Below are 12,671 nucleotides of genomic sequence, written 5' to 3'. Positions count from 1 at the left end.
ACTGCACTGCAGACTGGGCAACAGAATGAGACTCAGTCTCAAAAAAAAAAAAGATTATATTGGCTGAAAATAATTCAGCAATATCCTAAACTGTATCAGCTTAAGCTTTGCAAGAGCATGACATTGAAAGATACACTTACGGCCGGGCGCGGTGGCTCAAGCCTGTAATCCCAGCACTTTGGGAGGCCGAGACGGGCGGATCACGAGGTCAGGAGATCGAGACCATCCTGGCTAACACGGTGAAACCCCGTCTCTACTAAAAAAAAATACAAAAAAAACTAGCCGGGCGAGGTGGCGGGTGCCTGTAGTCCCAGCTACTCGGGAGGCTGAGGCAGGAGAATGGCATAAACCCGGGAGGCGGAGCTTGCAGTGAGCTGAGATCAGGCCACTGCACTCCAGCCTGGGTGACAGAGCGAGACTCCGTCTCAAAAAAAAAAAAAAAAAAAGAAAGATACACTTACAAATGTACTGATTAAGATACTTAATCACTATTTGTAGCCCCAATTACCAATCAGTTTATCATGACAACCAGTCAGATTTTTAGAGCACCTATGGTGGTGAGCCATCCCTATGCTACTTTTTCCAATCATAGAAGAAAGGTACGAATTAACATAATGACTCTGTTTTTGTGAAATATTGCCTTTTCTTGGGATTTTAAAATACATTTTTCGGCTGGGTGCAGTGGCTCATGCCTGTAATCCCAACATTTTGGGAGGCCGAGGCAGGTGGATCATTTGAGGTCAGGAGTTTGAGACCAGCCTGGCCAACATGGTGAAACCCCATCTCTACCAAAATACAAAAAGTAATCAGGCGTGGGTGGCAGGTGCCTGTCATCCTAGCTACTCAAGAGGCTGAGGCACAAGAATCGCTTGAATGCAGGAGGCGGAGGTTGCAGTGAGAGTGACTCTCTTATAAAAAGTTACATCAACACAATTATGCTCTAAACTTCTCATTAAAAGTTATGTGGGGCCGGGCGCGGTGGCTCAAGCCTGTAATCCCAGCACTTTGGGAGGCCGAGACGAGTGGATCACGAGGTCAGGAGATCGAGACCATCCTGGCGAACACGGTGAAACCCCGTCTCTACTAAAAAATACAAAAAACTAGCCGGGCGAGATGGCGGGCGCCTGTAGTCCCAGTTACTTGGGAGGCTGAGGCAGGAGAATGGCGTAAACCCGGGAGGCGGAGCTTGCAGTGAGCTGAGATCCGGCCACTGCACTCCAGCCCGGGCGACAGAGCGAGACTCCGTCTCAAAAAAAAAAAAAAAAAGTTATGTGGGAAGCCGGGTGTGGTGGTTCATACCTATAATCCTAGCACTTTGGGAGACTGAGTTGGGTGGATCACTTGAGCCCAGGAGTTCAAAACCAGCATGGGCAATATGGTGAAACCCAATCTCTACTATATATATATTTTTTTTTATTTTTATTTTTTCTTTATGGGCTATGAAAGTATCATACTGTAGCTTTGCGCAGTGGCAGTATCATAGTCAATGAGGTTTATCTGAGGTGCGATTATTGCTAATTGAAAGTATCATACTGTAAACCAGGCTGGGTGCAGTGGCTCACGCCTGTATTCCCAACACTTTTGTGATCCTTTGAGTCTAGGAGTTTGAGACCAGCCTGGGCAACATGGCAAGACCCTATCTCTACAAAAAAAAAAAAAATTAGCTGAGCATGGTGGTGCTTGCTTGTAGTCCCAGCTACCCAAGAAGCTGAGATGGGAGGATCGCCTGAGCCTGGGAGGTCAAGGCTGCAGTGAGTCATGATCACACCACTGCACTCCAGCCTGGGCAACAGAGTGAGACTCCGTCTCAAAAAAAAAAAAAAAAAAGTATTGTATTGTAAACCAATAAATTATTTCTTATCTGGCTGCTTGGGAAATGAGATGAGTCAGAGAATGCTCAGTCATCCCTGTCTAATAGAAATTCAGAAAGTTTAATTGGCACAGCTATTCCAGAAGAACTGGAAATGTGTTAAAAACTAGTTTGCCTTTAACTTTGACTCTCTTATAAAAAGTTGGATCAACACAATTATGCTCTAAACTTCTCATTAAAAGTTATGTGGGGCCGGGCGCGGTGGCTCACGCCTGTAATCCCAGCACTTTGGGAGGCCGAGGCGGGCGGATCACGAGGTCAGGAGATCAAGACCATGAAACCCCGTTTCTATTAAAAATACAAAAAATTAGCCGGGCGCGGTGGCGGGCGCCTGTAGTCCCAGCTACTCAGGAGGCTGAGGCAGGAGAATGGCGTGAACCCGGGAGGCGGAGCTTGCAGTGAGCCGAGATTGCGCCACTGCACTCCAGCCTGGGCGACAGAGCGAGACTCTGTCTCAAAAAAAAAAAAAAAAAAAAAAAAAGTTATGTGGGAAGCCGAGCGTGGTGGTTCATACCTATTAATCCTAGCACTTTGGGAGGCCGAAGTGGGCGGATCACCTGAGGTCAGGAGTTCAAGACCAGCCTGGCCAATATGGCAAAACCCTATCTCTACTAAAAATATAAAAATTAGCTGGGTGTGGTGCTGTGTGCCTATAATCCCAGCTACTTCGGAGGCTCAGACAGGAGAATCGCTTGAACCTGGGAGGCAGAGATTGCGGTGAGCCGAGATTGTGCCACTGCACTCCAACCTGGGCGACAGAGCAAGACTCTGTCTCAACAACAACAACAACAAAAGAATAGACCACATTTGGGGGTCAGCATGCGGCTAAGGATGAAACAGGGGTCCTATAAGGACATTCCCGTGGAGCACTCAAGTGGGGTTCTTAACATCTGCATGAGTGTTCAAGACGTCTCTAAATATACATAATTGATATCTATAAAGCCTAAGCATGTGGCCAGGCATGGTGGCTCACGCCTGTAATCCCAGCACTTTGGGAGGACGAGTCAGGCGGATCATGAGGTCAGGAGTTCAAGATCCGCCTGACCAATATGGTGAAACACCATCTCTACTAAAAATGCAAAAATTACCTGGGCATGGTGGCGCACGCCTGTAGTCCCAGCTACTTCAGGGGCTGAGGCAGGAGAATCACTTGAACCTGGAAGGTGGAGGTTGCAGTGAGCCGAGTTCTTGCCATTGCACTCCAGCCTGGGCAACAGAGCAAGACTCCATCTCAAAAAAAAAAAAAAAAAAATCCTAAGCATGAACGTAAGGCCTCAACCTCTTTGTCCTCATGTTTTTCATGTCCCTACTCTGGAATGAATCTAATTCTACCTTTCAAATTATTTGTTTTCTTGTCCCTACTCCTCCTCTTGCCCCTACACATGAACATGCTCTTATGATTAGCTCCTTCTCCTGCCCCTCTGTGTACTCATTCTTTCAGAAATTGACTCACTCTCAAACCTTCCATTATCACTTCCATGTAGGTAATTCCTGGGATACATACTCCAGCCTGGCCTTTCTTCCCAGCTTGAGGCCCATATGTTCAACTGCCTACTAGATAGTTCCTCACTTCAAACGCAATATATAAAAGTTCATTCATTTTATCCTGTTGACTTTGCTATTTCTTTTAATGGTACTAACTTCACACTTTCATTCAGACTCAGAATCACGGAGTCATGTTTTAATCTTCGCTCTCTCTGACTTCTTATTTTTTATTTTTATTTTTTATTTTTTTTGAGACGGAGTCTCGCTCTGTCACCCAGGCTGGAGTGCAGTGGCTGGATCTCAGCTCACTGCAAGCTCCGCCTCCCGGGTTCACGCCATTCTCCTGCCTCAGCCTCCCGAGTAGCTGGGACTACAGGTGCCTGCCACCTCGCCCGACTAGGTTTTTGTATTTTTAGTAGAGACGGGGTTTCACTGTGTTACCCAGGATGGTCTCGATCTCCTGACCTCGTGATCCGCCCGTCTCGGCCTCCCAAAGTGCTGGGATTACAGGCTTGAGCCACCGCGCCCGGCCTCTCTCTGATTTCTAACATTCAGTCTTGCAGTCTTTCAAATAATTCAAAATGTTGTCTCAGTTTAGGTTGTTGGGTTTTCTTTTTTCTTTCTTTCTTTTTTTTTTTTTTTTGAGGTGGCGTCTCGCTCTGTCAGCCAGGCTGGAGTACAGTGGTGTGATCTCAGCTCACTGCAACCTCTGCTTTCCAGGTTCAAGCAATTCTCCTGCCTCAGCCTCCCGAGTATCTGGGATTTCAGGCGCCCACCACCATGCCTGGCTAATTTTTGTATTTTTAGTAGAGACGGGGTTTCACCATATTGGCCAGGCTGGTCTCGTGAACTCCTGACCTCAGGTGATCCACCCACCTCAGCCTCCCAAAGTGCTGGGATTACAGGCGTGAGCCACAGTGCCCGGCTTGTTGTTGGGTTTTCTTAGAGATAGGGTCTTGCTCTGTAGCCCAGCTTGTAGTGCAGTGGTATGGTTGTGGCGCACTGCAGCCTCAAACTCCTGGGCTCAAGTGACCCTGTGACCCCAGCCTCCCAAGTAGTTGGGACTTAAAGCACATGCCACCATGCCTAGCTAATTTATCAAAACTTTTGTAGAGACAGGGTCTCGCTTTGTTGCCCAGGTTGGTCTCGAACTCCTGGCCTCAAGTTATCCTCCTACCTCTGCCTTCCGAAGTGTTGGGATTACAGACATAAGCAGCTGCACCTGGCCTTAGTCCAGGTCTTATCATCTTATTTCCTTAATTCTGAGATGCTTTTTTAAGTGATTTTACATACCTAAAATCAATATTTATAATCGATGTAAACATTTAAGGTAGAGTTTTTATTATAAAAACTATTATATCAATAGTGTTTTAGAATCAAGAAAATCAGGCATTAACCTAGGTGCAATAGTGCATGCCTGTAATCCCAGCTACTTGGGAGGCTGAGACAGGAGGATTTCTTGAGCCCAGGAGTTTGAGTCCAGCCTGGGCAACATTGTAAGACCCCATCTTTTAATAATAAAATAAATAAGTGGAATTAACAAAGACCTGGATTACTCTATTTCTTCTTGCCCTTCCTGCCTGCATTCCCTTGCTCCTCTCATCTATCTTGCACATTATTGCCTGATTAAATCTTCTTAAAAGACTACTTTCATGTAGTTAATTCTTTAAGAAAAACTTCAGTGGCTCCCTATTCCCTGCTAGATAAAGTATGCCTAGGGGGAACAAGTTTGTCATTTAAGGTCCTCCACAATTTAAGGGTCCTGACCTTTTGCTGATCTTACCAACATTATTCCCCTCCTGGATCCATCTGCCCCAAACAGTTCTTTCTCTACCTTTGTATCATTCCTTAAAGTTAGAAGGCTCTTCCTTGTCTGCTACTTACACCCAATCAGGTTTCAAATGCTATCTCTATTGTGAAACCTAATCTGAACACCCTATCCCAAAATAATCTGTTCTTTCTCTGAACTCCTGGAGCACTTGTCTTAACTTATCTCAAATTTTTTGTTTTGTTTTGTTTTGTTTTGTTTTGTTTTGTTTTTTTGAGACGGAGTCTCGCGCTGTCACCCAGGCTGGAGTGCAGTGGCCGGATCTCAGCTCACTGCAAGCTCCGCCTCCCGGGTTCACGCCATTCTCCTGCCTCCCGAGTAGCTGGGACTACAGGCGTCCGCCACCTCGGCCGGCTAGTTTTTTGTATTTTTTAGTAGAGACGGGGTTTCACCGTGTTAACCAGGATGGTCTCGATCTCCTGACCTCGTGATCCGCCCGTCTCGGCCTCCCAAAGTGCTGGGATTACAGGCTTGAGCCACCGCACCCGGCCTGTTTTGTTTTGTTTTGAGATGAGTCTCACTCTGTTGCCCAGGCTGGAATGCAGTGGCACGATCTCAGCTCACTGCAACCTCCACCTCCTGGGTTCAAGGGATTCTCCTGCCTCAACCTCCCAAGTAGCTGGGACTACAGGCACCTGCCACCACACCTGGCTAATTTTTGTATTTTTACTAGAGACAGGGTTTCACCATGTTGGCTAGGCTGGTCTTGAACTCCTGACCTCAGGTGATCCGCCTGCCTCAGCCTCCCAAAGTGCTGGGATTACAGGCGTGAGCCACCATGCCTGGCTTCACACTTATTATTAGTTATACTTATGATGAATTACCTGGTATCTTTGAATGTATATATTTGTGACTGTAATATTAGATATCTGATGTATTATAAGGAACCCAAGAAAAATCAGTCGTATTAGTCACCTCATTATACATGACCTACGTTTTTAAAATCAGATCATAAATTCCTTGAAGTTAGCCCTATTTGGTATGCTTGTCTCCCTGATAGTTCCTTGAATCATACCTTATGTAAGAAACACAGTCAATAAACATTCAGTCAAAGGAGGATCACATCTTCTACCAGAGATTCCTAGCCATCCTTGTTCTTTTCTCTCTGGCTAGGCCAAGTTGCTTGTGCTGAACTGCCTGCACCAGTCATCCTCCACCATCTAGGCTCATGATCTTAGTAACACAACACTCTTGCTCAATCTTTATAATAAGTCAAGCATAAAACAGCATGATGAATTTAAAAACAAGGTGGGAAATTTGGCGGTCTTATCAGATAGATGTGTGGAGGCAGAAAGTAACTGGGAGATGCAGACAAGATGTGAGCAAGGTCAGGTCAGCAAGGGCCTTGCATGATGTTGTACTAAAGAGGTTAGACTTTCCCTCACTATAATTGGGAGAGGTTTTTTTTTTTCTTTTTTTTTTTTTTTTTTGAGACGGAGTCTCGCTTTGTCGTCCAGGCTGGAGTGCAGTGGCACGATCTTGGCTCACTGCAAGCTCCGCTTCCCGAGTTCACGCCATTCTCCTGCCTCTGCCTCCCGAGTAGCTGGGACTACAGGCGCTTGCCACCGCGCCCAGCTAATTTTTTTGTATTTTTAGCAGAAACGGGGTTTCACCATGTTAGCCAGGATGGTCTCAATCTCCTGACCTCGTGATCCGCCCATCTCGGCCTCCCAAAGTGCTGGGATTACAGGCGTGAGCCACCACGCCCGGCAATTGGGAGAGTTTTTAATCAGGGAAATGGCATGATCGGATTTGCTTAATTAGAACTACAGAAGGGCCGGGCACGGTGGCTCACGCCTGTAATCCCAGCACTTTGGGAGGCCGAGACGGGCGGATCACAAGGTCAGGAGATCGAGACCATCCTGGCTAACACGGAGAAACCCCGTCACTACTAAAAGTACAAAAAAAAAACTAGCCGGGCGAGGTGGCGGGCGCCTGTAGTCCCAGCTACTCGGGAGGCTGAGGTTGGAGAATGGCGTAAACCCAGGAGGCGGAGCTTGTAGTGAGCCGAGTTCGCGCCACTGCACCCCAGCCTGGGTGACAGAGCAAAGACTCCGTCTCAAAAAAAAAAAAAAAAGAACTACAGAAGATGGCCTGGGAAGAGGAGGAAGGACTAGAAGAAGGGAAACCAGTTAGGAATAATATTTCAGGACCTCAACTAAAGTGTAATAATGGAAATAGAGAATGAGAGGATGGAATCATAAGAATGTGGAGAAGGGGCTGGACCCAGTGGCTTGTGTCTGTAATCCCAGCACTTTGGGAGGCTGAGGTGGGTAGATCACCTGAGGTCAGGAGTTCAAGACAGCCTGGCCAATGTGGTGAAACCTCGTCTAGTAAAAATACAAAAAAAAAAAAAGCTGGGCATGGTGGCGTGCACCTGTAGTCCCAGCTACTCAGGAGGCTGATACAGGAGAATCACTTGAACCCAGGAGGTGGAGGTTGCAGTGAGCCAAGACTGCACCACTGCACTTAGAGAAGCAGATTTGGAGATGGGCTGGAGTAGGTGAGAAGATAATGAGCTTTAATTTTGGATATGTTGAATTTGTAGCACCTACAGGACATTTCCATGAGACTGAGGATCTGGAGGAAGATATTGAAGACACATTGAAGACACAAATTTGTCCTAGACATAATGCACTCCATAAACTTTTTTTTTTTTTTTTTTTTTTTTTTTTGAGGCAGCATCTCGCTCTGTAGCTTAGGCAGAGTGCAATGGTGCAATCTCAGCTCACTGCAACCTCTGCCTCCTGGGTTCAAGCAAGTCTCCTGCCTTAGCCTCCCGAATAGCTGGGACTACAGGTGCCTGCCACCACACCTGCCTAATTTTTGTATTTTTAGTAGAGATGGGGTTTCAACATGTTGGCCAGGCTGGTCTCGAACTCCTGACCTCAGGTGATCCACCCACCTCAGCCTCCCAGAGTGCTGGAATTACAGGCATAAGCCACTGTGCCTGGCCACATTTCATAAACCTTACGTATTTTTAAATACACTGCTTACTCTTAGCCCAAAGCACCAGCTACATTTCTTACCCTACCTGTTTCACCAGATTTTTCTGCCCCTGACTGTGTTCTACTGTCACTCTTGGCCAATTTGGAACTCTTTTTTTTTTTTTTTTTTTGAGACAGAGTCTCACTCTGTCACCCAGGCTGGAGTGCAGTGGCGCAATTTCGGCTCAGGTTTAAGTGATTCTCCTGCCTCAGCCTCCCAAGTAGCTGGGATTACAGGCACCTGCCACTGCACCAGGCTAATTTTTGTAGTTTTGGTAGAGACAGCGTCTCACCATCTTGGCCAGGCTGGTCTTGAACTCCTGACCTCATGATCCACCCGCCTCAGCCTCCCAAAGTGCTGGGACTACAGGTGTGAGCCACCGCGCCCAGCCAATTTGGAACTCTTTAATGGTATTTTTCATATAGTAGCTGTCTAAATCTTAGACAACTGAATGGCTGTTAGATATCACTAAATTTAATGGGGTGTAAAATTCTGCAGAAACCCAGGTACTTCGGTCTATGGTACATTTTTTGTTTTGTTTTGTGACAGGGTCTCGCTCTTTCACCCAGGCTGGAGTACAGTGGCAGGATCATGGCTCAATGCAGCCTCAACTTCCCAGGTTCAAGCAATCCTCTCCTCTCAGCCTCCTGAGTAGCTGGGACTACAGGCATGTGTCACCATGCCCAGCTAATTTTTGTAATTTTTTTACAGCTAGGGTCTTGCTATGTTGCCCAGGCTGATCTTGAACTCCTGGCCTCAAGCAATCCTCCTGCCTCAACCTACTGAAGTGCTGGAGTTTGAGGTGTGAGCCATTGTGCCAGGCTCTTGCACCTTATGTTAAATATTTAGTGGTGCTTTCCTGGCCACTTTCCCTCTTTTTCCAACTGCCCATGTACCTAGTCTTCTCTGCCCTCTGGCTTCTCTTCTCTTAACCCCTTCTTTTTCACACTGTTGGTCACTGCCTTATTCTGGAGACATTTTACATCCTGGGCTTGCAAAACACCTGATTTCCTGCCTACTTCCAACTTCTCTGGCTCTTATACTTTCTCAAACTCCTAAATAAAAGTATTTTTTAGAATTCTATAGTCTTCCTTATATCTCATTGTAGTATATATCCAGCATGACTTCAGCCACTTGCATGGTTTCACAATCATTTAAAATGATTCCTAGATGTGAATTTCTGTCCCAGTCTTTTCAGTCCAAACTCAAATATTCAACTGCTTATAGGATATCTTTATTTGGACGTGTTCTACAAACACTTCAAATCTGCTTGTCCAAAATTGAGCTTTCTTCTTCCTCATAAACCTGGGCTTTCTCTTCCGTCCTAATTCTCAGTGAATAGTATTATCACCTACTGGAACTTAGGAGGCATTCTTGGCCTCTCCACCTCCTTTCTCTTTCACATTCAGTGTGCCGTGAAACCCTATCAGTTTCACATGTTAAAAGAGTATTTTCCTGGAAGAGAGAACATGATGTGATTGAAGACAATAAAATGGGCGTGAGAATAGCATGCAGGGGAGACCAGCCTGACAGGAGAAAGGTTTTATTGAGGAATACTGGAAAAGATAATTGAATTATTAAGTGGGAGAGTAACTTGGAAGATAACTTAAAGGCCACATAGAGTATTTCAGAGTTTGTGTGGCCACAGAAACCACCAAACATTAGGCAAATGAATGAAATGATCATTTCAGGCCATAATTTTTTTTTTTTTTTTTGAGTTGGAGTCCCACTCTGTTGCCAGGCTGGAGCGCAGTGGTGTGATCTCGGCTCACTGCAACCTCCACCTCTCCTGCCTCAGCCTCCCGAGTGGGTGAGATTACAGGCGTGTGCCACCATGCCCGGCTAATTTTTGTGTTTTTAGTAGAGACAGGGTTTCACCATGTTGGCCAGGATGGTCTCGATCTCTTAACCCTGTGATCCACCTGCCTCAGCCTCCCAAAGTGCTGGGATTACAGGCATGAGCCACCGTGCCCGGCTACAGGCCACATTTTTAAAGGCAGTCATGCAAAAAAAATGGATGGAGAGATGAGTAGAGCAACTATTACTTTCATAACTAGAAACAACCATTTCTAAGCAGACTTTATTGATGACACGAGGAAAAAAACTTACAAGTTCTAGCTAGAAGCTCAGAAAGTCTGACCTTGAATTTCAATTTAAGTGTGCTAATAAAAAATAAAAATAAATTTTCATTGAAGAAGGCAAATAGAAAGTATGCATTAGTGATATAGCTAGGAGTAAACTGTGTTGGCAATAATTGCAGGAATAATATCATCTAATTGGAAAGTTTTTATAAGGCCAGGTACAGGGACTCACACCTGTAATCTCAGCACTTTGAAAGGCCAAGCCAGGCGCATCACTTGAGCCCAGGAGTTGGAGATCAGCCTGGGCAGCATAACAAGACCCTGTCTCGGGCCGGGCGCGGTGGCTCAAGCCTGTAATCCCAGCACTTTGGGAGGCCGAGACGGGTGGATCACGAGGTCAGGAGATCGAGACCATCCTGGCTAACACAGTGAAACCCCCGTCTCTACTAAAAATACAAAAAAAAAAAAAACTTAGCCGGGCGAGGTGGCAGGCGCCTGTAGTCCCAGCTACTCGGGAGGCTGAGGCAGGAGAATGGCGTGAACCCGGGAGGCGGAGCTTGCAGTGAGCTGAGATCCGGCCACTGCACTCCAGCCTGGGTGACAGAGCGAGACTCCGTCTCAAAAAAAAAAAAAAAAAGACCCTGTCTCTACAAAGAATTTAAAAGTTTGCTGGGTGTGGTAGTCTGTGTCTGTAGTCCTGGCTACTTGGGAGGCTGAGGCAGGAGGATCCGTTGAGCCCAGGAGTTGAAAGCTGCAGTGAGCTATCATTATGCCACTACAATCTAGTCTGGGTGACAGAGCAAGATCCTGTCTTTAAACACACACACACACACACACACACACACACACACATTTGTATAAGCCATTCCTTAACTATAGATGATCTTTAAATTGAATATATATTTTAATCACCTAATTGAACTGTGATGATGATTTCCTAAAACATTTGGATTTCCATATGCCTCAATGAAAAATTAGGTTTAATAAACTTCACTATAGTGTAGCACACTATATGTCACATTTATATATTGATAAACGTGATAATTTCCTTCTTATTTGACTTAGATACTAATTAACTTGGAGTAAATGCACCCACCCCAATCATGTGGTCAGTAAATAGTTAAATAACTGAGGGAAAAGAAGTACAAATTAGGCAGCTCTACACGCCATGTTTCAAAAGGGAAGGAAACAAAATAGTTAAAACAAACATTGCATGTTTTGAAAATAAACTGTATTTATGAAACAGAGATCTCAAAAAGTAAAAGGAACCCCACTTTATCTGATGAAAGTGCCGGGAATCTAGAGAAAAGAGTTCAATTTCAGCTTTCAGTTTGGAAATGCAGAAAGACCATGAATTTTAGCACAGTAACTGAGAAGCAAGTAGCAGCCACAGAATGACTAACCTGAGTTAGCAGTTAAAAAGTCTTTTAAAATGATGGATTTGATAGATTTAAAACCAAAGCTTTCCTCTTCCTCTTTGTAATTTTCCTTCTTTCCCCCTTTTTTTTTCTGATTGCAATTTCAATAATAAAGCTCTATTGAATTCCAAATTACTTACATGAGGTCCTTGAAAGCATGACTCCCTCTGCGGATAACCATAGGTTTCCATCCCAAAGCACAAGCTCTGTACCCTGGTGTGGTATGAAATAATGAGCAGAGCAGCTGTTCTCTTGGTTTAGCTGCCACGGAGCAGTCACCAATAGGCATCTGAAGTCCAGACTAAATCTTAAGCCCCACCTCTCTGAAAAGGAAGAAAAAAAATGTGGCTCTGAACTCTTGTCGTATTCCTGGACAGTAGCTCGAAAGTAGGTGATCAGTCGGCGTCTAAGTGTTACTTCCCTGTTTTGGATTTCCCATTCCATCCAATAATTTTACTTTCCACTAGAAAAAGTTTTCTTCTGAGTTTCTGAAGGTAGAAACAAAAATCTACAAGCAAAATCTCAAGTCTTTTTTCACTTTGTTTTCACACATACATATATTCTAAACTTTTTTTTTTTTTTTTTTTTTTGAGATGGAGTCTTGCTCTTGTCTTGCTTTTGGTGCTTAGGGACTCTCACAGACAGATTGGTAGCAAGGGATACTGACCAATGATCTACTTATCAAACAACTCTCCATTTCACTGGTCAATGCTCATTTGACCACAGGAACAGCCTAGCCTTATCTACCACACAACTTTACATTCCACTTAAGGGAAACTATACTAAAAGGTGTCCCCCACAGGCACAGAAATTCTTAGTTAACCATTATATGTTTACAGATTTTGAAGCAAACCATGGTCTGAAGTCTGTTTTATTTTATTTGAAAGAGACTGGGTCTCACTATGTTGCTCAGGCTGATCTCGAACTCCTGGGTTCAAGCAATCCTCTCACCTTGGCCTCCCAAAGTGCTGGGAGTACAGGTGTGAGCCACCATGCTAAAA

At 45.1% G+C, this 12,671-nt stretch overlaps 1 protein-coding gene and 1 non-coding gene across 7 annotated transcripts in view; one reads left to right on the top strand and one right to left on the bottom strand.

The window, feature by feature from the left end:
• Nucleotides 1-11,967, bottom strand: part of GNE (glucosamine (UDP-N-acetyl)-2-epimerase/N-acetylmannosamine kinase) — a 64,771-nt gene extending 52,804 nt beyond the window's left edge. For 4 of the 6 annotated variants that reach the window (XR_013404703.1, XR_013404704.1, XR_013404725.1 and 1 more), the window contains exon 1: nt 11,811-11,967. Coding sequence is in view for 3 of the 6 variants with exons in the window: in XM_015117445.3 (XP_014972931.1) it covers nt 11,811-11,861 (51 nt within the window). In the remaining 3 variants the exon portion in view is untranslated. Of the gene's footprint in view, nt 1-2,958; nt 3,027-11,810 lie in introns of all 6 variants that reach the window. The other 2 variants (XM_077965761.1, XM_015117449.3) reach the window with 2 other exon arrangements.
• Nucleotides 1,458-1,602, top strand: LOC114672953 (U4 spliceosomal RNA). Its single transcript, XR_003723468.1, has one exon. It is a non-coding gene; the product is annotated as a U4 spliceosomal RNA (small nuclear RNA).
• Nucleotides 11,968-12,671: the final 704 nt, after the last annotated feature.

Source organism: Macaca mulatta, chromosome 15, assembly GCF_049350105.2.
Source record: "Macaca mulatta isolate MMU2019108-1 chromosome 15, T2T-MMU8v2.0, whole genome shotgun sequence".
Lineage (NCBI taxonomy): Eukaryota > Metazoa > Chordata > Mammalia > Primates > Cercopithecidae > Macaca > Macaca mulatta.
The sequence above is the reverse complement of the archived record's forward strand: the minus strand, read 5'-3'. Positions and strand labels throughout refer to the sequence as shown.